The 26,240-nt window shown below is 37.1% G+C and overlaps 3 protein-coding genes across 5 annotated transcripts; all 3 read right to left on the minus strand.

Annotated features, from left to right (window-relative positions):
• Positions 1-728: 728 nt before the first annotated feature.
• On the minus strand, positions 729-5,144 carry LOC122343316 (calcitonin gene-related peptide 2). Its single transcript, XM_043237707.1, has 3 exons — positions 4,032-5,144; positions 2,346-3,751; positions 729-1,552 (listed from the first exon to the last, which is right to left on the minus strand). Exons 2-3 carry the CDS (start codon positions 2,573-2,575, stop codon positions 1,378-1,380), a joined length of 405 nt encoding a protein of 134 aa, XP_043093642.1. The 5' UTR covers positions 2,576-3,751; positions 4,032-5,144; the 3' UTR covers positions 729-1,377.
• A 4,830-nt stretch (positions 5,145-9,974) lies between these two features.
• LOC122343399 (solute carrier organic anion transporter family member 1C1-like) lies at positions 9,975-16,219 on the minus strand. 3 transcript variants are annotated; one of them, XM_043237836.1, is made up of 15 exons: positions 16,158-16,219; positions 15,783-15,896; positions 15,431-15,572; positions 15,098-15,230; positions 14,685-14,791; positions 14,438-14,590; positions 14,250-14,348; positions 13,168-13,371; positions 12,662-12,826; positions 12,395-12,590; positions 11,686-11,845; positions 11,420-11,604; positions 10,932-10,996; positions 10,684-10,801; positions 9,975-10,588 (listed from the first exon to the last, which is right to left on the minus strand). In XM_043237836.1, the coding sequence occupies exons 2-15, from the start codon at positions 15,888-15,890 to the stop codon at positions 10,423-10,425; spliced, it is 2,001 nt and encodes a 666-aa protein (XP_043093771.1). In that variant the 5' UTR covers positions 15,891-15,896; positions 16,158-16,219; the 3' UTR covers positions 9,975-10,422. The 3 variants fall into 3 exon arrangements, 1 of the variants encoding a protein (XP_043093771.1); XR_006250767.1 differs by having other exon boundaries at positions 10,449-10,588; positions 10,966-10,996; XR_006250766.1 differs by lacking the exon at positions 9,975-10,588 and having other exon boundaries at positions 10,966-11,604.
• A 3,667-nt stretch (positions 16,220-19,886) lies between these two features.
• LOC122343398 (solute carrier organic anion transporter family member 1C1-like) lies at positions 19,887-25,583 on the minus strand. Its single transcript, XM_043237835.1, has 15 exons — positions 25,430-25,583; positions 25,121-25,234; positions 24,809-24,950; positions 24,545-24,677; positions 24,003-24,109; positions 23,756-23,908; positions 23,573-23,671; positions 22,143-22,346; positions 21,860-22,024; positions 21,585-21,780; positions 21,273-21,432; positions 21,007-21,191; positions 20,617-20,681; positions 20,350-20,467; positions 19,887-20,265 (listed from the first exon to the last, which is right to left on the minus strand). Exons 2-15 carry the CDS (start codon positions 25,226-25,228, stop codon positions 20,094-20,096), a joined length of 2,007 nt encoding a protein of 668 aa, XP_043093770.1. The 5' UTR covers positions 25,229-25,234; positions 25,430-25,583; the 3' UTR covers positions 19,887-20,093.
• Positions 25,584-26,240: the final 657 nt, after the last annotated feature.

Raw genomic sequence — 26,240 nt, forward strand, 5'->3', positions numbered from 1 at the left:
CCAGCACGATATTAATCATATCTTCTCCGATTGACTCCAGACCTGTCCTCCAGCCGAAACGCTCGTGTGGGTCATCCGTCCAAATCCCCGAAACACAACGATCGCGCGCCCCTATCGGCAACCGAACATTTGTAATTTCCGTTTTAACGTTTTGTACGCTCTTTTATCTGCGTCACGATTCGAGATCCCGGAGAATGCGCATGCTCATACGAATGACTTACACCGAACCACCGAAACCTACCCGCCGCCAAAAATCGTAAGGTTGTGCGAATTAGCCACCTCATTAAATAGGTACAAACTGGTCACGGGAGATAGCCTTGCTTCCAAAATGTTACCAGTCTCCGTTTATAATCTGAAAGGCCAAAGTTTGTTTCCAGGTCTTCATCGTTCACTTTGCGCTGAAGCAAGTTTCTGTTTAAGTGCGAGAGCCAATGAAAAAAGTGTACCGGTCACGCTTTGTTTTAATGTCCAATTCACAAACTTTTGCCTCAATAAACTCATAGCTGAACTATTGGCGGCTTATCAATAGTAAAGTAGTTCTTACGTTTAGGTATTGGGTAGAATTAGGCAGAATGTGTGCTTTATAGGCACTGATAAACAGGTTGTATGTTAATAATAGGCAACTCAACGGTGAGATCTGGTGAAGTGTTTTTGCACCTCCTCCATTTTATGAATAGCGCGTGTTTTTATATGTACTGCAGAGGTCCTTAGTAAGGACTAGTCACTGTCAGAGAGGCCTATAATTAACTATGCTATGTTTTCATGGCTGTAATCGATGTATGCGACCACTTGATGCTGGTGTGCATTAACTTATTCGTGTTCATCAAAAAAACACACAGCGAGGACGGCGCCAGGCGGGTCGTACGGTCGGCATACTTTCTGTCGAGGGTTATATATCATCTATTTTCTTGTTCTCGTTGCAATTCTTTCCACGTAAAATCTCCAATGGGTTTATAATTATAATAACACTATAATAACATTATAATAACACTATAATAACATTATAATAACACCGAGCAGAGAGAAACATATTTTTCTTTCTTTTATTAGGAAACAAAAAAAATCGAAAACAAAGCGTAAATTCGTCTTTGCTGTTCCCGTCATTTTTATAACACATTTTTATTCGTATGCCATCGTCATAACATGCTGCGAAACACTATATGTCCTTATTGACATGCAAGATTTATCCAATACTGAAAATGCTGCAAACAGTTGTTTACACCAAAAGGCACTGGCTCTTTTATACTCTGGGAAAAAAAAACAACAATAATAACGATAATAGATAATAATGATAAAATAAACGAACAGAATAATATCCTTTATTATTATACATATTACATTTATTTGACTGTATTTTCAGCTGCGTTTGCATTTGAACTATAGGGGCGGATAGATGGGCGACCGCAGCAAGTCTCTCTTCCCGTAAGTGTTGGCTCCTACGTTGGTTGGCGCGTAGACGGTGCCGATGGTGTTGCTGGATCGGATGAGAAAGTCTGCTAATCTCTGAGTCACGCAGGTGGCTGTGTTGCACTTCCGCTTTTCCATGTGATGGCTGTGGGGAAGTTCGGGAGCGTATTTAAACATCAGTCGTGATCGTCAGTCACATAAAAAAACATTGCAAGAGCGGGAATCGTGCCAATTCAACCGATTCAAATTCGAAGACTCAATAAGGACCTTGTTGGCATGCTCTGTTTGCGCTAGCTCCACCCACCGCCGCGCGATTGGGCTGGTCGACATTACAGAAGACGATTGATAGCCAAGTGGTGCGGATGACAAAACGTGTGTTGTTTTAATTTTGACGTGCTTTTTGGCGAACTTTCTCCCTTTCCAAATCACATCAGAAAAGCGTTCATCTTCAATACAAATGAATGAAATAATCAAAACGTCGACAAAGTAACAGGTAGGGTTAAGGTAGGTGTATCCTAATAATTGAATTACAATAAAAATTTACGCTCAGTAAGTTATCAACTGTTTTATAATGTACTACTATACCCGCTATTTTAATAAAATGTATAGCTATTTGCGCTTAGTGTAAATAACATATCACTATAAAATGCTGCTATTTTTACTCCAAATAGAATCCATCGCTATTTGCATTTAGCGCAAAAAGCCGCCACCTTAAGAGGTCTCAATGGTTTTTTTTTTTGATTAGAATATAAACAGTTTTAATAAAACAGGCAGTGGGTTACCAACATGATGTTTCTTCTGACAATTTATGACAAAACGTTAATTTATTCCACCCTCTAAAACGCAATTACAATTCCACTTCGATGGTACTACGACCTACCGAAACGGCGACATCTTAAAACTCTGAATCATAATTGTCAACTACTTCGCACAAGTACCTGTCGACTGCGGTGAGGCCCCTTGGAGGCCGTGGCCTCGTAAAACTCGCAGACGGATTGTCAGATAGATCTGTAACCAGCCATCCGGCGACCTCTTGCGAGTCATCCGGCTTTTCGTTGGAGAAAAGGGAGTACCTGTCGACGAAAGAGGCCGCGAAGCACCATTTCATCCAGAGCTGCTTGGGAAGTGCCACTTTCCCTGACTGTGATGATATTCTGAAGTGGATCATGTGCGCCCGCTGGTCATATCACTTACACGCACTTCTACACACTTGTTACATCTTGTTACAAGGACACTGCCTCACGTGAACCTTTTTTGTTAGGTGAGCTGAAACCGTTATTTGACGTGTTAACTTTAAACTTACACTTTTATTTGGCTAACTTAATCCGAATACGTTAAATTATACCAAAAAAAAGTCAGTGGTAGTTTTAAATTGGACTTTTTATTGTATTTACTGTACTTGACACTTTCATATGATCCATAATTATAGTGAATTCTTTCAAACAAAATGGAAGTATGTGGATTACTTAGTATTATATAGATTATAGTTCATCTAGATCGCAAATAAAATTGAATATGAATTATGGATGTGCCGGTATTACATTTTTGGCTTATGGGGTCAATAATAAAAAATAAAAAAAACATAAAAAATATACACAGTGGATCAAAAAAGTTAATAAAAAAAGGCAAAAATGCATTTCCATTTTAGGATTTGGACAACATTGATAAAAGGTTTAGATCCACTTACTGAATATAATAAAGAAAGAAATGTTTTATGTTTTAATGAGACATATTGACACGAATGCACGCAGCAATAATTATGCATTATCATGTTCTTAAGGCATAAGCTTAAAATCATGGTAGAATGTTCAAATTATGATTTTTTTTCTTCCCATTTTTATGCCTAAATAGTCTAAATGTCTAAAAATTGGAATGAAAATGTGTTTGATTAAATCAGTTATATTAAATCATATTTTGACTTTAATGAAAACAGTTAAGTTAAATGTTACAGTTTATAAATTACCATTGTTTTCAGTGAACCTGAAATCTACAATCACAGAGTTCATATTTAATATTTGAATTCTATAAAGTGTTAACCTTTGAATGAACTAATTCTAAATAAAAAAATATTATTTAATTCGTCAAAATCAACCTAACTACATTAGGTTATGCTAATTAGGAATTCTTAGTTTTAAGAAACAGATTAGGAGAATCCTAAAATAGATCAGCGATAGTAATAATAAAAATAAAAACTAACAAGGAAAATTGTACTTTTTACATTGAGTGAAAAGACTTGCCTGTTGTAAGGGACTGTGGCAACACATTGCAGCATCACAAGGAAGATCAGGATCTGGGAGGGCAGCTTCAGATGATGCATGGCAGACAGAAATACTTGTATTTGTTCCTGTGCAATGAAAAAGAAAAAAAAAAGCATTAGCGTTATTATTTTTTGTATATTTTTGGTATTTCGTACTTCCACATTCCATCAGCAAAGCTCAATATTATAGTAGACAAAATGTGGTTTTATTTTACATTTGCCAACACTGAACATCAATAATATTAAATAACAATTATTATTATTATTAAAGTTTTAAAACTAAACGCATACTCTAATAAAATAAGGCTGAGTCGAACGGTGATCATTTTTTTTTTCGATGTTTTGTTGAAAAGGTAAGAGTACTCACTTCCAGCGGTGGACAGCAGCTCCTGAAGGTGCCGGCGTTGTCTCTGTTTTTCACACAAACACTCACACACTCGCTCCATCCTCTCTGTTATAGGCTCCTATCCTCAACCACTTGTGACATCATCGCACTCCTCCAAATATAGCCCTCCATTTCCAATAGAGATCGAGAGGGGGGTTAGCTTGAAGATTTCAAACTCACAGCGAGGGTCAAAAGCGGTGTTGACGCTCATTATGACGTTTGTTGCGGATATCATTATCGACTGCCTTCGCGTCACGTTTCAAATGACTTTGAGTGAAGCCTTTCAATGGGGGGGAAAAGCACTTTTTACATTCATGAGCACATTTGGCTTATTTGGTTTCTGGATAAAATCAATGCTGTAGCTGGAAACTTCTTTAAAATGTTATAGATCTCCTTGGGTCGGGCCTTCTTTGTCTTTTATTTATTTATATTTTTTCCGTTCAAAAGTGCTAGAATCTCTATAAACTTTTCCTTTCCTTCCTAGCAATGACTCATTCTGAATCAGAGACCAAAAAGTAGCCATCAACATCCACGGGAACTGAAATGTATCACACATCAAATCATCCTGTGTTGTAGCAGAATGGAAAAGGTGGGGAACTAACGTAATAAATGTTACTTAGATTGTTCCAACCAAAAATTAGATGCTATGTATGAGTTTGACGATTATTTTGGCCTTATTACAAATAATGCGGTTAGTCTACAGTATAGGTGACAAGCAAAAGCTTGCAAACATAACACACACTATTGTCTAAAATCATGATGCTAAGGACTATAAACTGTAGACTAATAGTTTTTTAGAAGCATATTTAAACTATATTACATATTATTAAACCAATTAAATGCATTTACTCTACGCACATTCGATAACATATGTACCACATATTTATTTTATATAATTTTTGGAACATACTGCCACCATGTGTTAGAAAGCATCCGTTTCTTAATAACTAACGGGGAGAAAAAAGAAAACAAGATAATGTTTGTGTTTAGGGGCATATGTACAGTATTCAAAACCCTTGTACTTTTGAGACAATCTTTGGGTTAATGTAATTTCAGTAATGTTTGTGAAGGGTATATTTAGGGAATAAAAAAATACTAGAGGTGGACAGTAGTGAAGCATTTTTACTTTACTCAAGTAAATTAAAAAAGTATCTGTAGTTTATTAAAGTGTTTTATTTGAAAATCATTAAATTCCAAAGCATAATATCATAATTTTTATTTCAAAATCAAAGGTTGTTGTTTGTTTTACCTTTAATGCTTAATACTTGAAAATTCAGTACTTTTTTGTACTCAAGTACATATTTGAATTACTTTTACTTGTTTTTGTTTGTTTGCTTGTTTGTTTTAAGAAAATGTCAAAGTACAGATGCTTGAAAGTAAAAAGAAGTACAAGTAAAGGGAAGGAAAGATATATAATTTTAAAGCGTTGTCAATAAATAATGATTCTGCACCGCTGGATTTAACTTCATTGTTGGGATTCTTGAACATTGGAGATGATTATTTATATCGTAATACTTTAAAACCCACAAAATACTGTCTCAACATCCTGTTTCAATATGAATTCCCATATTCAAACTCTGTAGAACTGCCTTAGGCCCAAAGTAGGGTATAACCTAATTAATAGGCAGTAATGAAAACCGATTGATTTATAAGTGACCACCTGATCAATTGTCCATCTGGTCATTTGGCAGCAATGGCTCCCCAGAGTCCACAGGCTGGCCTGCCATTCAGGGCTATGTACCTTTAAGTAAGGCATGTATAGCCGCGTTTCCATTGTTGGGCCAAAAGTGTCCAAGACATTATGAAGTGTAGACATTCAAAGAGAAGACACGGGTTTACCAAGAGGGAAACATTACCATGGAAAATCCACATTTGGGATTAGCCATAGGGAATCAGCCAGATGGACACCTTGCCAAGTACAGCAGCTGACCAGAGACCTGAGCAAGCAACACCAGTACAAGGCCTGGTGTCAGATTTCTCTGCCAAGTGCTCCGTTACACAGCAACTCCAAGGCTGGATCCACCTCCTTTGGGGGCAGTGCTTGCAGGTTCACCACCTGGTTGTGGAAAGGTGTGTTGGGAACCTTGGGCACATATCAGGCCTGGGGCCCCAGACAACATGAGAGTATGCTGGCCCAACCACAAGGCACTTTTCACTCACCAAAAATGCTTTAAGGTCCCTGACCCTCTTGATGAAATAAACAGGACAAGAGATAGGAACAGACAGGAGCAGATACAATGGGACCCCTTTGAAGCCAAAGACAAAGAGGTCCCAGGAGAGCACTAGGGGTGACCTCTGAGGGAACTCAGGCAGTTCAGCACTGACTGAAAGAAGAACTTACTGAATCTAATTCCACACAGAGAAAAAAGATTCTTTGCATTCATTCTCTGCTCTGATTCGTTTTGTGTCGAGGAAGAATTGAGACATGGAAGTATGCGTCCTTCAGGTTGATCGCTGCAAACTAATCCTAGGGCTGGATGCATTTTGTACTGTGCTTCTGCGCGAGCATCTTGAATGGGAGCTTGTGAAAAGCTCGATTCAAAACATGGATCGGTTGAAAACCACTGTCTTTCTCAGGCACAAAGAAGTAAGGGCTGTATAACCCTATTTCCATTTCGGCTGGAGAACGCGGCTCTGTAGCATTCTTTGACAGGAGGACAGCAATCTGCTCACCACAAGACAGGGGCATATGGGACTGCCACCAAAGTCTTGAGGACACCGCTGAACCTGTGAGGTAACTAAATCACATAGCCGAGTTGGATTGTCCAGATGACCCACTGTGACATGCTGGGGAGCGCAAACCAAGCTCCCAAACTCCACACAAGCAGTAACATAGGAACCACAGATGTGCTTAGGGGTGTGTGGCGATGGGCAGTGATTCTGGGAGGCCCAGAAGACATTGCGATCTAGCTCACCACAGTAAAACAGCCCAAGTCCCCTGAGAGACACGTGTCTCTGGCCGCAGCTGAATGGGACAGCCGCTGCAAGAAGAGTGAGAGGTCCATGGGGTTAAGACCAATGAAGAAGCTCTCACTGTAACCCTCAGATCAAACAAAGTGCCAACCAGGATGGGTGGCAGCAGAAGGTGCCTCTCCACCTTGGAGGATAGAGAGATGAGATCAAAGTACTGTGGCAGTTGTTGGAAGTCAGGCAATGATGACACCCAAGAGTCTGATGAGTGGTTAGACCTATCGCCCATTTATACCCATGTGATGGGTAGTGGCTCAGGATTAGTTAACCACTTGCCAAATTTCGTTGACGATTTCTCTTAATCAGAGCGAATCAGGGCTCCAAGCAAGACCCCATTCTGTCGTCACAACATAACTCATAATGACTGACAGACTACATAAACTACCTACTGCTGCTTCAGCAGTCCATCTCATATCTTTTACAAAATAACGCATGAGAGGGATCTAGACTGTATTTGATAGAGTATTAATTTTTCGAGTATACATTTTCTCATCAACGTAAAAAGCAGAGATTTCTGGCATTGCATAATCATCTATGTATTGGATTCCCAGAGGGCTGATGTTGACTTCCCTGATGCCATGTATAATGTTTTCCAAAAGCAAGATCACCCACATGGGTGATATTTTCCCTTTTTAGCATATATAATGCTCTGTTATGCATTTTTTGAACTGCACAATTAACATATACTACATGCTTATACCACATTTAACCACGCATTACCAGAAACAAGCTGTTGAACAATATTCTGGGTGTCAGATGAGCATATTTGCATCTTCAGTGTGGGTGGCAGCAAAAGTACATTACTAAACCGATTACCTGCAAGTAAATTATGTGTATATATTTTTGTTCAACATGTGATTTATTAAGTTTTACAGAAAACTATAAAATAAATCACAATAAATAATCAGTCTCTGTGCCATTTTTAAAGGATCAACAGTCACATTACAGCATCAATGGAGTGACTCACCGTTATAAGAGCTCATCTAATGGGTGAACCTCAGCCCTTATTTTTCACTGGAGCTCAACACATCACTATTCACCCATTTCAAAGCTGCCATTGATGATACCAGCAGAAGAGCTTTGAATCTCAATAGAGTGCCTCTCGGTCTGAGTTACTGTGCTTTTGGTATAACTCCTTGTCAGCAATTTATAGAAATAACCGAAGGTAAACACACCAGTAAACATCTTTCCATATAAAAGGAGTTTTTGATCACACTTTATTTTAAGGCACAATTGTCACTGTTAACAAACCATTCACTGCGTAATCTCCATAATCTCCTTCCCTTACTCCATTTGGACATGTCACATACTCTGTGTTATTTGTTGGTGTACTTTTTGTTCATTTCAAGGTTACGTGTGAATTAGCTTAATGCTTTCCAGGAGCAGTCTTGGAGACCCCTGACTTTTATAATGCTATAAATGTAAACACACAGCAAAAAACTTTAGACAGACATGATATAACAACAACAATTACGTAAGTTGGAAGAATGACACATTAACAGCATTTAACAAACTTTAACCAGCAAAACTGCACAACGCCACAACAAACCTGAATACTTGGTGAAATACGTAATCGACTGCACATGTACCGGTGGCTTGTGTGTGCATTCACATGCACAATTCATGTGCCCTGGCAAAAAACTTGCTGTCAATATTTTATATATTTTATACATTTTTCTCACGATTTCCTGTAAATAATTGCCAGAGGTTTAAAGCCCTTTACACTACTTCAGGCGAACACAACACTTTTATTTTCCTATTTCTATTCATGTGCCTTGGGGAATTTGTTTGTAGAACGATACTGTTGAATAGCTCACAAGAGAGATTTGCCAGTACGCTATATTTTTCGCAAGGGTCCCACTCACAGTTGCTCACATTGCTCCTCCATGTGACAATTAAATCCAAAGTGTTTATCAACTTTGACCCTACTCTATCCGCTCAGTGAAATGTTACCCAAAAACGCTAATAGGACCGTGACCTCTTTGCTAATGAAATGGGTACTTGCGATGGTGAACCCATCCTCTTCATTACCTCGACGACTCTCACTGATGAGTCATTCAAGGTCATGTCTGTCATTTTCGATCAGGAAAAGGCGCATGGACTGAATATAACATTCCTAGACTGTCCTAAATACCTGTGGTAATAACTGAAAGCTATATTGTTGTGTTAGGAGTGGCTGTTATACGTACACACGACAACAATGGTTTCCAGCTATAATGAAACTCAATAAAGCGCAAAATTAAAATCCTGTCAACATTTCCTCACCCTCACGTTGTTTTTAAATATGTAGCCTATGCACTTCTTTTTACAGAACACATTCAAAAGGAGTTCCAAATGTTCACATTTAGGTTTTGGGCTGGTAATTAAAGAGGCATGCATTATAGCAATTAGCCCTATATATATATATATATATATATATATATATATATACACTGGGTGCACACTAAAATATTTTTTTATCATATAATTATATTATGTAATTGTATCATATAATTAAATATTTTCAAATGTGAGAGACCACAAACATAAGGACAAAAAAATCCTAGATTTTACCATTTTGCCTTTAAATAGTGTTTGGCGTGCTGCATCCAGATTCCAGATGTAGAACACGAGAAATCTCACAAAATCTCTGGAGCTGTGAGATTAAATATATAAATATATTAAATAGATAAATATATTTATAAAGTTTTTATATGTATCTTCTTTCAGCTTATAGAATGATTTTCCAGACTATTTTCACCTCCCAATACAAACGCCCCTAGTATTGTCCCGCCCCCCTCACTTTGATTGACAGCATCGATGTAGACACAAGGAACTCAAATGCAAAAGGAATTGCGATTGTGTTTGAGTTTTGCAAAGATGCAGAGAAAAAGAAAAAGCAATATAATTTAATCTTTATCATCACACCTACAATTGATTAATACTTACTTCGGTACATTTTATCAATGCGCGAGGTACTGTTTGTACATTTATATAATTTATTAGAACTTGCAACTGCGCAGCGTTTGCCTTTTTCTTATACCGTTGCACAGTATGTTTCACAACAAATTTTTGTGAAAAATATCAGTTTCACATGAGTATACAAAATTTAAAACACCCACAAATAGAGTATCAAGGTGACTTTTGGTCATTTTTTGATTCATGACACCGATCACAGTAATGCATTATAAAATTAAATATGTTTTATTATGAATATTAATCAAGGTAACACAGTAAGTAACCAAGTGAAAACTACTTAAATTTACATGTACAACATTCGTGCACTGGTGAGAAATCACCATAAATAACTTTGAAGGAAGTGGAACACCAGATAAATGGAATAGATGATACTCAGGCACCTGGTGACAGAAATAAAAAAAATGGAAAAAAAAACAGGAACAAAAGAAAATTATTATAAATTATTTTAGAAATTGTCCTGTTCTGGATCACGTAGCGCAGTATAGTGGAGTTCGTTGTCCTTGGATATTTGCTTGTCTTTCTGTACGTTCTTTTTAATCTTTAAAATGAAAATCCATAACATAGTACAGCTAATTATCTTAAGAGAGCCGATCAGTCCCAGAAATAGGTACCTGATGGAGAAGAATTATAGTTTATTACACATTTATTAGGGTTTCTGTGTATTCATATCAGGACAACATAGAACAATCCTGCCAGATCTGCTCACCTGAAAGTTTCAGTGTCGTATATTCTGCATGCACCGCTTCCACCGCATTTCTTCTGGCCCCATTTCAGGCAGGTCAAGTCAATCAGAGCACCAAAGCAAATGGAAGCAGGAATACCACCTTTAAAAGAGGGAAATGGCATTAAAAAACAACTCTGTCGCTTAATGTGTGTATAAGACAAGAAAAATATAAGAATGTTTGAAATAATTTTTACTTTTTTCGTAACATTTAATTCCAAACATAAACTTACCAAAAAGTCTTAAAACTAGCGTAAATACACCCACCGAGAGAGCCTTCAGAGACGGATCCACAATCCTGCAAGAACATATATCATACAACATGAAAAATATGACAAAAAAAATCTATGTATTCAGTTCTAGCCCAATAGGGTTGCTAACCTTGAGTCTTTTAATTAATCGACTCACAGCTTGTTTGTTCGTTTTATGTTTTTCTAGACATTAACGTTTGCATGAACCAGAACTTCTGAGAGAAATGATAAATTAAAGAGCTTTTTTTTTATATATTTGGATTAAACATTACAAAGGCATTTGTGTGGACTGACTTGAAAGGATGAACTGCTTACCACAAAAACAGCCATGTGCTTGGACAAAATAAATATATTAAATTTTGATTTCTTTAAATGTTGTAGAATGTGTGAAACTGAATCAAATACAATAAATGCCAATGAATATATGTAGCAACTGCATTAAAATGCGATGGAAACAAGTGAAACAGAACCTCAGTGAAATGAGGAAGAAGGGAACGGTGCCCAGACAGTACACGAAGAAGGCGAGGGACATCAGTGCCAGAAAGATGTAGAACATTGTAGTGCAGCTAGTCTCTCGTGGACACTGTCCGAGCACGGCTGAGGAGTTCCCAGAAGTCAGTCCCCAGCTCTGGATACATGTACAGCCGTGGAATGTCTGACGAAGACGTGTAAGTAAGTTAGTAATACAAACATGTGACAAAGAATCTGTGGTCAGAAGTTAAAAGTAGTTGTTCACCATATTCTGTCCTGCACCCAGAGTGGACTTGCAGCCAGCATGGCATGGAGAGATGTAGGTCACTCCATTTTGTCCACACACTGGATCCCATTGGAAGTCAGGACACCCACAGTCAGCATTGCATGAAGTGAGTATGCTTACATCTTGAACTTCAACAGATCTGCCGAATCAACAATTTATTTTATTATAGCCTATAGCCTATATGTCACAAATCCGGTCTTTGAACTTCCGTGTGTCATTATTCACCACATGGACTCTCACACTACACAGACTGTAGACTGTCACCCTGGACTGCAGCTGTAACCAGTCACACACCTTACGTACACTGACTGGACTCACCAGCTGTAAAAAACACTCACACACACTCTATTTAACACCCAATCAGACCATTCACTAATCACGTAGTATTGTCTAGCATTTGTCATTCTCCTATAGTGACAAATACAGCTACAGTACAGAGCACTTCCATGTTTCCTTATTTAAGTTCATAGTCTAGTCTAGTTCATTGCCTGTATTATCTGTATTTTGATTTTTGGATTATTCCTTGTCTTGGACACATTTTGGACACATATGTCATCTTGTTCACTCTCTTATAACCCTAAGTAGGAAAACAATTTGGAAAATGGACAGATTAAATGGATAGAAAGTGTATGTTTTCTACGATGCAATGAGATTTATATAATGAAAATAATTAGTAATAAAAAAATACCTTTGATAGGGCACTGTGACCCCAGCGACATCTGTGATTTCACAGCTGAGAGCAAAGTATGGTATGCTGAAAATCAATGAGATTACAAAGGAGAAGAACAACAGTTTTGAAGCTCCCAACAGATCCAGTTTAAACCTCTTCATGATCCAACCGCTTAAGAACATACCCAGAGCCGCTGACGGAATAAACATTACTCCTGTACATACAAGCATACATGTGTAAATAGCAATAATGTAAAATAAAACAAAATAAAATAATTGCTGTTACCTATGAGAAAATTGGTCTTAGATGCGCTTTGTCCAAACTGCTGCTCCAAATACTTTGGCGAGTATGTTATGAAAATGGTAAAGGCATTGAATGCCAACACATTGAAAACCATGTATAGGAGATAAATCCCACTGGTAAACAGACTTTTTAGAGATGGTCCAAAATCTAGAAAACAAGAATCATTGATATATTAAAATTTTATGTGTGTGTGTGTGTGGAAAATATTTTTATATTTTCATAAATTTGTATGCTTATATTTTATAAAGTATGTTTATACTCTTTTGATCTGCGATATACAACATTTTAACTGATGGAGAATCTTTTGGACACTTTTGGGAAAATATAATTATATAATTGTAAAAAAAATGTCACAAAAATCTGAGTAGTCTATACAGTCTATACATGTATCAGAGTAGTCTATACAACTCCTACACTATACAAGACATTTATTTAGTCCCAAATCCTAAATGTATCTAACACTTGAGGTCAGAGTATGGTCGACATACCTTTGGCTATCTCTGTAATGCTGAGCGTGTGTTTGTGTTGGTTTGAGGGGTGGTCTAGTTTAGAGGTTTGGGGGTATTCAGGTAGAGCTCTTGGCAGGAACCAGAGAGGCAAAGCAGCAAGAAGGGTCAACAGCCCAGAAAGCACATAACCCAACCACCAGGCCCCAACCCAGCGAGAGTCCTGAGGGGTGATGGTCACACTCTCTAATAATGAGAAGAAAATAGTAATAAATAGTAATAAACTATATATCTGTTATTTATTAAGCCTTCCACGCTTCTCCCACTTTCTAACTACAGATCACTCACACATTTATTCAGTCACATCTGCTATCATGAACAACATGTATACTTACCAGAGTTAGAATCAGATGAAAAAGAACAAATGAAACTTTCTACTCTTAGTAGTGTTATTTACTTTCTTTTCATCTTAGTATTGATTTTTGGAAAGAGACTCTTTATGTTCATCTGTGGTCTGTATGTATGGCTCCCGTAATGCCCACTAACCCCATTAGTTCATTCAGGGTTTTATTTGTTATCATACATACCTCTTTATTATCCATGATTTGCAATAATTAATAAGCCCAACTGCACATGTGTTTAGCATCAAACTGTGTCAAGATGAGGCCTTTAACATGAAGCAGGATCTAAACTCTCTTCTCAAACTCATAGGTTCCTGATCTTTGTCCTGGCTATCTCTTTCTCTGAAACCAACCATCTTCCCTTCTGTTTTGTCAGTGAGATCTTTCCTAAGTTCCCTTTCTAACCATGTGGTGGCTTGTGGGATATTCTTTCTGGTAAAAAGAAGTTCAACTGAACCATCAGTTTCGACCACAAAAACACAAAGCTGAACTATTCCACCAGTTCTTATCCATTGACAACTCAAGGGTTCCATCCTATTCCAGCCGAGTCCCACCAGCTTCATGACCTCCTGACTTCCCAGAGAATACTGTTTTCCCAAAGCTACCAGAGCGGTCTACTCTCTTGTTCAAGTTTTGTAGTTATTTTTGATACTTTTTTAATAAGTGACTAATAAGGTGTGTGCATACCAATTTTGGTTTGCCATTATGCAAATTTTAACTCACCTTGGTTTGCTAAGCCAATGTCCACATAAAGACTAGCACAAAAAGATCCAAGCGAGTAACCGAAAATTGGCCCAATCACTCCTAGTGTCTGCAGACAGCCTAAAGAACAGAAAAAGATAACAAAAAGGATTAAATTACATGAAAGACATAGTTTGATTTGAGATTTAAAAAATAAATAGATTTCTCACCAATATAAAAAGCCGAGTTTTCTGGATGTGCATAATCGTCTATGAATGACATTCCCAGAGGGCCGATGCTTGCTTCCCCAATGCCACGCAAAATATTTCCAAACAGTAAAATGACCCACATGGGTGAGCTTTCCGCTTCCCCTTTTAGACACCCTATGCAACACATATAGCGTGTTCTGTGAAGTATTTTACTGCATTTTACAATTAAAATAGCCCACATGATTTCTCACATATCACCACATATTACCAGAATCAAGCTGTTGAACGGGATTCTTGTGGTCCGATGAGCATGTGGAGCTCACTGTGACATTATAAGGATCATTAATGTGGGTGGCAGCTGTATCATACTTATATCTGTCCGGAAAAAAAACACACATCAGCTTTACTTATTGGCTAAAAATATAAACTTAACTTTGGGTGGCATATAGCAAAAATGCCAGGGTTATAAAACTATCATGATGGTCTACAGCATCTACATATATATATATGTATTTATTGAAACATCAAGCATTAACTTTTCTTGACAACCTGCTAAATGTTGAATAAATACACAAAGAACTTTCTAAGCTTTGCGTATGTGTTTTAAGTTAGATGCTTAAATCTTTCCTATTCATCATTGTGGGGGCGCCCAGTTTGTCTTTGACTGATAAATGCACTCACCGGCTCATGATGAAGTGAGGTAAAGCCATTAACAGTGTCCCTACACCCATCAACAGGACCCCTGATCCAATGATCTTTGGTCGGTGAAACTTAGCGCCAAAGTAGCTGACAAAAGTAATGACCAACAGATTACCTGCAAGCAAATGTTATGTTATTTAACAAGTTAGATGTTGTTTTACAGCATACCATCAATCAGCTATCCCATTTTTAAAGTATGAATAGCCTTTCCATCACATTACAGCATCAATGGTGTGACTCACTGGTATAAGTGCTCATCTAATGGCTGAACCCCATCCCTCATTTCTCACTGGAGCTCAACACATCACCACTCACCCATTTCAAAGCTGCTATCGATGGTGCCAACCTTAGAGCTTGAGATCTCAAACCGCCTCTCAATCTGAGTGATGGTACTTTTGGTGTAAGCCCCCGTTAGAGTTTTTGTGAAATAACAGAAGGCAAGTAAACCAATAAAGATCTTTGCAGACACAAGGGAAGAAGAGAGGTTAGTGTTTAATAGCAGATGAGTAGTCAGTGTTTTATAGTCTTGTTGTTATGGTTACCTCAGAAATTACCGTAGTATTTGTCAGAAATGTTTAGCTATAGCCATTATTTTTCACCATTTAAACACATTATTAGCTAATACTAGTTTAGTTATGCTTAGATTCTAAAAGACGATGTCTCTTGCCTTCAGAGTTGGAGAACAACATTTAGTTTGAGGCGTTTTCTGATTGTGACCTCCATATTCCATTGGTCTGGGCTCAGTGAACCTGTCTGGGTTACCATCTGCTGTCATGATGAACTACGAGCCAAGAAAGAGGTAAAAAAAATTATGATTAAGTTATTTTTTTTTGAACTGGTGTCTAATCTAACACATGGGTCTTCAGAGATATATATATATATATATATATATATATATATATATATATATATATATATATATATATATATATATATATATACCAATATACTGATAAACTCTATTCACTTCAGAGGTGATCCAAAACAAAATATATTGTAATAAATAAAAAATTCCATTACTTAATAATATGAAAACACTCACATGTCCAGGGTGCGTTCACAAAGAGAGGAGACACTAAAATGCCCAAATGAGCGATCTCTAAATGTCTCTATATTTATATTTATATTTATATTTAATCATTAACTAGCAAAGAGTAATTCTTTAACCATATTTGTAGATCAATTAATGCAGCACTATTCTAAAACAAAGATAATAAAAATAAGATTAGACATTAAAACGAACACCAGCCAAGAAGAAGAGATACCAACCACGTGTGCATTTTTTGCCTTTACGCAAGTTAATACAATATGTGGTAAATGTTGGCAAATAAATAATTTTCTTACAAAAAACTGCTACAGGTGTACGCCTCACTGGTGAAACAGGAGCAAACCTGGACAGTTTGCTGAAGCTTCAAAACCTGGCCATTTTTTAATCTGGCAATGTTTTAGTTTTTTTTACGCAACTTATATGTAAACATTATAAAATTTTGACTTCACTGTAGTTAAACTGTGGCCATTTTTTAAAAACAGATCATTTACCCTGTTTAGACATTTACTAAACATGTGTAATAAAAGTCTTCAATGGGAAGTAGGATCCATGTTTCACATGGCAGTATCAAAAGTTAAGGCCAGTTTACAACAAAAGCCTTAGCTAAAACCATACCGAATCTCTAAATGCTAGGGTTTTTTTCTGTCACAAATGGGGTTTTGGTTCCTTGCCGCTTTTGCCTCTGGCGACACTTAATCAGCTAACACTCTTTAATACTGCAAACCCAGAGAATAGTTACAACAGGAGCTCTACGCATAAGCAAGTATACCTGACAAACAATGAGACTGTGGCTTAAAAACAGGTAAAGGAACTAAAGGAGTCACACCTGGAATCGAGCTAATAACTAACAAACCTAAATGGAGACACAAACAGGAAAACCAAATATGGGCACATTAGGTAATGAAACACAGGTCATGGAGACACAGGACTGACATTTACACAGGCATATTAAGTTCTTATAACATTTCAGAGATTGATGTTTGTTTTCTGGATCCAACTGATGATGGAAGGCAGGGGTCACAATTGGCTTGCTTGAGGGAATCCCGCCGCTTTTGATTGGCTGGCGATTCTCCTGGATGGCATCTTTGGGGTTCGTTCGCCGGTGAAAGGACCTTGCCTTGGTTTCGGAAGGGATTGGAGCCGGTTGCCTATAGGATGGATGCTTAGCTCTGGAAGTTCTTCTGCGATGTGGTTGGGTGGTCGGCTTTTCGGCACATGAAATGGCAAACGTCACAAGCTTTCTTTCATTTATGAGTGTTCCTTTGTTGTATGCAATAGAATGCGCTTTTGTGGAATGCACAAAAGGGAAAACATTGACTGGACTGCAGTCATGCAAGGTCAATGGAGATAGCCTCTCTGTGTCCAATTGAGGATTTAAAGGTTCAATTTATGCTGGTTAGGTTTGTGTCTGATAAAGTTCAGGCAAAAGGTTCTGTGTTTTGTGTTGATAAAGTTAGGGGTTTTGTTTAGCAGTTTTGATCCCTGAGAGACAAGGACCAGACCTCGGCAGGAGGCCATCCATACACCCAGGCATCATAGGATGGTCATTGATCAGTCTTTACGACTCACAAACAGTTTAGGATGTGGAAACTTAAGAGTCCTACCAATGACAGACTCCTTTCCCCCCGCAGCTCTTTATTCTCCATTTTAATGTCAACGAGAGCTCATTGACTCCAAAACTTTATATATACCAAAGCTATTAACTAGCTTATGAATTACTGTTTAACTAGCTAACGAAATACCGAGATTTCAGTTTACAGTTGTAAAAAGATTAAGATCTAAATGGTTAAGATCCAGTGTTCATTTATAACATTTGCTCACAAGCACATCTAAGACATCATTTACATCTGCAGTACATCTGTAGGAAGTCTAGACGTCTATTAGGTGTCTTTAAGAAGTTTATGATTAAACACGGTAATGAAGGAGGGCTGAGCCCTTGCCACAATGCTTTTTTTTATTACTGTATGTACCTGTTCGCATCACAAGAGTTTGAATACCCAGCGCCAGTGACTTAAAATAAGGTGTAATGCATCTAAAAGCGTAATATACAGCAAATTCTTTCATCTTTTACATTTGAAAAAGCATCTGAAAGCAGTTTTGATGCGTTAAAAGTGAAGGTTAGTTCACAAAAAATGAAAATTCTGTCATTAAATAAAACTCCGGGTACATCCTGGCCCACCAGAACATTTTCCCAGAGACACAGATCTGCTGCCCTCTACTGGTGAGGGGGTTAACACACAGCTGCAGTTTTAAAAAACCTGCCACCATTAAATGTAAGTGACGCAAATTATAGTATGAAAAAGGTACAAATGGCAAATGACAACTTGCAAAATATTAATTTATTAAGGCAATAGTCGAAGTTGATTGTTTGTTAATGGCAAGAACAACAAAAATAAAAGTTGAAGAGATTTTTTTTTACAAGACATGAACAGTTTGTAAGTATCAAATTATCGTTGCATAATTGGGGAAAATACAATAAAATAAAATAAATGTTGAAAAAACACTAGCATCCTGTTTTCATAAATTTGTAACGTTTACATTTATAGATATCACTTTTGCAGATATCCTGAGAAGATTTCAGAATTGTAGAGTTCAAAACTGTGAGCATAACTAAAAAACGCCAAAGACTGGCCAAACTGTTGTTCCATGTATTTGGCTTTGAAGGTGAGCAAGCCGATGAAAGAGACAAACTTCAAAACAATCCCACAAAGCGACAGGAAGCATGCAGGAGTTCCCTTTTTCAGGGAAGGCAGGAATCCTTAACATTTACAAGTGAGCTTTTGTAAATATTTGCTAGATGCTAAATTAAAGGATTACTTCACCCCAAAATGAACATTTTGTCATTAATCACTTAACCCCATGCGCCACTTAGATTTGTTAGTCTTCGGAACACAATTTTAGATATTTTGGATGCAAACCGCAAGGCTTGTGACTGTCCCGTTATGTTAATAATATAAAATATAAGAATATAAATGCATATGCATGTAAATATTTTCAAAATATATACAGTATGTGTGTGTGTGTTTGTGTGTGTGTGTGCTTAGAATCAACGTTAATCAATTTCAATCAATCAATCAATCAATCAATTTTTATTTATATAGCGCTTTTAACAACACAGGTTGCATCAAAGCACTCACTTAACTCTGTTAATCAGAACAGAGAATCTTGTGTCTGAGACTTGTGCTTCTTTGCAAATTCCAAGTGTGTTTTCATGTGTCTTAACTGTAGAGAGGATCGAGAGCAAGAAAGAAAGGTTAAAGAGGGTTAAAGAAAAACACTATGCTAAAGTACTTTTACACTTGAAAAAAGTACTTTTAAAGTTAATATACTTCACTAATGTCCGCCTCCGGAAAATACAGTTTGCAAAACTGAAATGAATTCTAAAGAAGTAGCCTCCACTCCTCAAGGCTGTTTCAATCATTTCTATTTTCAAACACTCTAGGGCTGTATCTGAAATCGCCCCCTGTACCCTCAAATAGGGCGATATTGGATGGGACAGCCATTTAAGTGGTGTCTGAAACCATTGTGGATGTTCTTGAGTGCACTCATTGAATAAATGAATGACATTTTCATTAGAACAAACCCCAGTTCTCTAAGATGTCAATTTTTTGCTCCGCTCAGTGATGCTGGAGAAACAGGCTTTTGTAGCTGTACAAAACAAATCCATAGAATTAACTGCCATAAAGCTACAGACTGCTGCTTTAGTAATTTAAAGAGCCGTCATCAATTATTCCTTACTTTTATTACATAGGGTATTATGACAGATATGACATAATATTATATATAATGTCATGACATGAGAAACCAAAGTAAATGTTAAATTTATACATAAATATATGTAAATGTCATAGAAGATAAACAGCAAAAAGTATATTCAGGCTACTGGTTGCAGAAATACATTAACAAGAACAAATAAAATGAGGCAAAACATTATTTTAGAAATTTTTCGTGTTCTGGATCATATAGCACAGGGTATTGGAGTTCTTTGTCCTTGGATATTTGCTTATCGTTCTGTACTTTTCTCTTAAGACCTGCGGTGAAAATCCATAATAGAGTATAGCCAATTACCCGAAGAGAGCCGATCAGTCCCAGAAATAGGTACCTGATGGAGAAGAATTATAGTTTATTAGGGTTTCTGTGTATTCATATCAGGACAACATAGAATAATCCTGCCAGATCTGCTCACCTGAAAGTTTCAGTGTCGTATATTCTGCATGCACCGCTTCCCCCGCATTTCTTCTGGCCCCATTTCAGGCAGGTCAAGTCAATCAGAGCACCAAAGCAAATGGTAGCAGGAATACCACCTTTAAAAGAGGGAAATGGCATTAAAAAACAATTCTGTGGCTCAATGTTTGTATAAGAAAAAATATAAGCATGTTTGAAAAATTATCAATTGCTTTTTCCTCATAAAAGCAATGCTTTGCACTTTTACCAATTCCAAACATAAACTTACCAAAAACTCTTAAAACGAATGTAAATACACCCACTGAGAGAGACTTAAGCGCAGGATCCACGATCCTGCAAAAACATACAACATCACAAAAAAAAAAATCATGAATAAATAAAATAAAAATCTACACAATTAACTATTTCATTTATTGATTTACTTATTTACTAAAATAATATATCATAAACCATTTTAAATCTATACATGTTGTATGAAGTTTCTGGCCTTAATATATTGTGAATGGAGTTGACAACCTTGAGTCTTATGATGAACCAACCGACTTAAAGTTTGTACAATATGTAAAACTGAATCGAATACAATAAATGCCAATGAATATATGGAACAGTCATATGTAGCAACTGCATTAAAATGCGATGGAAACAAGTGAAACAGAACCTCAGTGAAATGAGGAAGAAGGGAACGGTGCTCAGACAGTACACGAAGAAGGCGAGGGACATCAGTGCCAGAAAGATGTAGAACATTGTAGTGCAGCTAGTCTCTCGTGGACACTGTCCGAGCACGGCTGAGGAGTTCCCAGAAGTCAGTCCCCAGCTCTGGATACATGTACAGCCGTGGAATGTCTGACGAAGACGTGTAAGTAAGTTAGTAATACAAACATGTGACAAAGAATCTGTGGTCAGAAGTTAAAAGTAGTTGTTCACCATATTGCGTCCTGCACCCAGAGTGGACTTGCAGCCAGCATGGCATGGAGAGATGTAGGTCACTCCATTTTGTCCACACACTGGATCCCATTGGAAGTCAGGACACCCACAGTCAGCATTGCATGAAGTGAGTATGCTTATATCTTGAACTTCAACAGATCTGCCGAATCAACAATTTATTTTATTATACTACATATACCTGTAACCTTAAGTAGGACATTCTATTTGGAAATTTGGACAGATTGAATGGACAGAAAGTGTATGATGCAATAAGATTTATATAATGAGTGTAATTAGAAATAAAAAAAATACCCTTGATAGGGCACTGTGACCCCAGCGACATCTATGTTTTCACAGCTGAGAGCAAAGAATGGTATGGTGCAAATCAATGCGGTTACAGAGGAGAAGAACAACAGTTTTGTAGATCCCAGCTCATCCAGTTTGAAATACTTCATGATCCAACCGCTAAAGAACATTCCCAGAGCCGCTGACGGAATAGATGTCACTCCTGTAGGTACAAGCATAGCTAGATTAAGCAAACAAAAAATAAAGTACAATTAAAGTTAATGAATAAACGAAGCTGTTACCTATGAGACAATTAGTCTTAAATGCGCTTTGTCCAAACTGCTGCTCCAAATACTTTGGCAAGTATGTTATAAAAATGATAAAGCCACTGAATGCCAACACACTGTAAACCAGATACAGGAGATATCTCCCATTGGTAAGCAGACGCTTTAGAGATGGTCCAAAATCTAGAAAACAAGCATCATTATTTTAAAACAAGCAAATCCTTTACGTTGGATACGATTAATCATCCTAAATGTAATATAAATGTATCTAACACTTGAGGTCAGAGTATGGTCGACATACCTTTGGCTATCTCTGTAATGCTGAGCGTGTGTTTGTGTTGGTTTGAGGGGTGGTCTAGTTTAGAGGTTTGGGGGTATTCAGGTAGAGCTCTTGGCAGGAACCAGAGAGGCAAAGCAGCAAGAAGGGTCAACAGCCCAGAAAGCACATAACCCAACCACCAGGCCCCAACCCAGCGAGAGTCCTGAGGGGTGATGGTCACACTCTCTAATAATGAGAAGAAAATAGCCAAACAAACAATTTATCTGTTATATATTACACCTCCACTTAATTTTACTCTTTCCATAAACTACAGATCAGTCACACCTCTATTCAGTCACACCCTCTAATCAAGAACAACATGGTTAACAGAGTTAGAATCAGATCTCTGAACAAAGAGAGTCTTTATCTTCATCGGTTGTCTATATGCTCCTATACTGTCCTCTAATCCCATTAGTTCTTTCAGGTTCTTTTGTAATTATACTTACCATCAACCTGTGTCAAGACCAGGCATTGTAACAAGAAACCAACTAGATCTAAACAAGACTTTCTCCTTCATCTCCAACACAAATTGTATAGATCTTTGTATACATTTTTCTCTGAAACCAACCATATTTCCTTCTGTTCTGCCAGTGAGGACTTTCCAACCATTGCAGTAGCTTGTGGGATATTCTTTCTGGTAACAAGAGGTTCCACTGAATCCTTCGTTTCGGCCACAAAGTCCAAAGCTGAATCCTTGAATCATCATAGTCTGCTGATCTATCTAGGTTTACTTGCTCATCAGATATCCCTAGGCCTCTTGCTCTACGTAGTCATCTGCTCCACCTTTGCTTAACAGTGTGACCCTCTGCTCCAAAGCAAACAGACCTTCTGACCCTACCCCGATCCATTAATACAACCCAAATAAAAATAGTGACATCAGGTCACTATTAGCTATAAAAGGGATCCCTAAGAGAGGCAGAGCATCTCTGATGATATGGGGTACATTCGGAATGGGTAGCTTGCATGTTTTGGATTATAAATGCTGAAAGTATATAAAGGTTTTAGAGCAATATATGTTCCCCTCCAGACAATGTCTATTTAATGGAAGGCTTTGTGTCTTTCAGAAGGACAATGTAAAACCACATACTGCAGCTGTTCTAGCAGACCAATCACAGCGATTGCGATCTGCATAGAAATGACACATTTCATTTTTTGAGAAGTACATGTCAGGTTACGGCGTAGGTTTGACATATTATTACCATGGTACAGTACATATCAAAGCAATATATACTGTCTTTCTTTTTGATACTTTTTTATGAATAACTTGGTGGGTAGTCAACATTTTAAGTGGATCATAAAAGTTCCTCAAAGTTGTCCTAGGAATAGAACGGGTATTATTTTTGGTTTTAGGACAACTTTAATGAAAGGTTTTGATCCGGTTCAAATGCTTACTACTGTCAATTTTAACTCACCTTGATTCACGAAGCCAATGTCCACATAGAGACTAGCACACAGAGAACCAAGTGAGTAACCAAAAACTGGCCCAATCACTCCTAGCGTTTGCAGACATCCTACAGAAAAGAACAAGATAGCAAACTAAATTAAATCACATAACGGACGTGGATAGTTTTAATTTTAAAAAATACTTTTCTCACCAATGTAGAAAGCCGAGTTTTCTGGATGTGCATAATCGTCTATGAATGACATTCCCAGAGGGCCGATACTTGCTTCCCCAATGCCACGCAAAATATTTCCAAACAGTAAAATCATCCACATGGGTGAGCTTTCCGCTTCCCCTTTTAGACACCCTATGCAACCAAAATAGTGTGTTTTGTTATATATTTTATCGCATTTTACAATTAAAATATTCCACATGCTTTCTCACATATCACCACATATTACCAGAATCAAGCTGTTGAACGGGATTCTTGTGGTCTGATGAGCATGTGGAGCTCACTGTGACATTATAAGGATCATTAATGTGGGCGGCAGCTGTATCGAACTTATATCTGTCAGAAAAACAGGCAGAAAAAAATACAAAATTACATATCATCTATACTTATCAGATGAAAAGAGCAACTTTGAATGAATATAATTGCTCAAATACATCTCTTCATCGATGGACATGTTATCTCTGTATTAAAGTAAATTTTGGTGGAATATAGTCAAAATACGAGGTGATAGGACTACAGTATCATGTGGGCCTACAGCATCTTTACATCTTACAGCCTACAGCAAGATTACATGACATTTTTTGAGTCATTAAAGCATTAACTTTTCTTGAAAATGTCTTAATCGTTTTTTAAAAAACCCTGTGAAACCGAACAGGAATACAAAGAAAACATTTGCCTAAGAATTTGCACACTTGATTGAACTGTATAAGGGATCTTTCCTGTTCTTCATTGTGAACACACAGCTTGTCTTTGACTGATAAATGCACTCACCGGCTCATGATGAAGTGAGGTAAAGCCATTAACAGTGTCCCTACACCCATCAACAGGACCCCTGATCCAATGATCTTTGGTCGGTGAAACTTAGCGCCAAAGTAGCTTACAAAAGTAATGACCAACAGATTACCTGCAAGCAAATGTTACGTTATTTAACAAGTTACATGTTGTTTTACAGCATACCATCAATAAACTCATGAATCTCATTTTCAAAGTATGAACAACCTTTCCATCACTGGAGCTCAACACATCACCACTCACCCATTTCAAAGCTGCTATCAATGATGCCAACCGTAGAGCTTGAGATCTCAAACCGCCTCTCAATCTGAGTGAGGGTACTTTTGGTGTAAGATCCCGTCAGGGTTTTTGTGAAATAAGAGAAGGCAAGTAAACCTATAAAGATCTTTGCAGACAGAAGGGCAGAAGAGAGATTAAGTCAGCATTGTATAGTCTTCTTATTGTCGTTGTAACAGAATTGATCGCGTTTGAAATATTTAGCTAAAGCAATATCTTTTCACTTTTAATACATATTTTCAGCTAATTGTGATTCAGGTAAAAGACAATGTCTCTTGCCTTCAGAGTTGGAGAACAACATTTAGTTTGAGGCGTTTTCTGATTGTGACCTCCATATTCCATTGGTCTGGGCTCAGTGAACCTGTCTGGGTTACCATCTGCTGTCATGGTGAACTACGAGACAGGAAAGAGGTGAAAAATCATGAAATAATGAATATTTTAGTTTTTGTTTTATATATATATCCCAATATACCAATGCATTCTATCACTTTAGAAGTGATCCAAAGCAAAATACACTGTAATCAAATGCAAACTAATATAAAAATATAATTACTAATATAAAAATACAATTACTTTCCAAACACTCACTTGTCCAGAGGTGCCTTCACAAAGAGACGTGCACGGAAAAATGCTGAAATGTTCCCAAATGAGTGATCTCTAAACTTGCATTTACGCTTATATATAGTCATTAACAAGCACTATTAATTATTTACCCCATTGTAGATCAGCCAGTACAGTACAGTTTGCATCATGTCTAATTGTGTCAAGTGTTTATATGACAAAATGTATAAAAGCCTACAATTTCTAAAACAAAGACGATAAGATGAGACATTAACAGCATTTATTGGCATTTAGCCAACAAGAACACAGAGTGACAACAACCAGGACATGCTGTATCTACTCATTTATGGTGCAATATGTACAGTATGCTACTAGTCTCTCTGTGTTTTAGTGGACGTGTGTGCAGTTTTTCTTTTGTAAAAGTTCATGTAGATACATTTACTATATAAAGGTGTTGAATTTTATTTAATAAAAGTCTTTAATGGGCAGTAGATTGTAAAGAAGAAATAAAACCGCTAAAACCATAAACTTTTAAAACTGTAAAAGGACAAGGATATTGTTGGAATCACTCATATATTATATATTTACACAAACACATGTATGTACAAATGTAAAAAAAGTTGTGTTTCTATATTAAATATTTATGATATTAAGTATAAGAATACGAATACATTAAAATTACAAGATATACCTGTCCATAATCACATAAATATATATTTTTTCCTTTTTTAATCATTCATCTTTCATCATTCACAAACTATTTCTTCTCTTTTTTTTAATAGATATTATGAATATGTAATTTTTGCCTGTCTGTCAGTTGATTGTCACAATCAACATA

This window comes from Puntigrus tetrazona, chromosome 4 (assembly GCF_018831695.1).
Source record: "Puntigrus tetrazona isolate hp1 chromosome 4, ASM1883169v1, whole genome shotgun sequence".
Classification (NCBI taxonomy): Eukaryota; Metazoa; Chordata; class Actinopteri; order Cypriniformes; family Cyprinidae; genus Puntigrus; species Puntigrus tetrazona.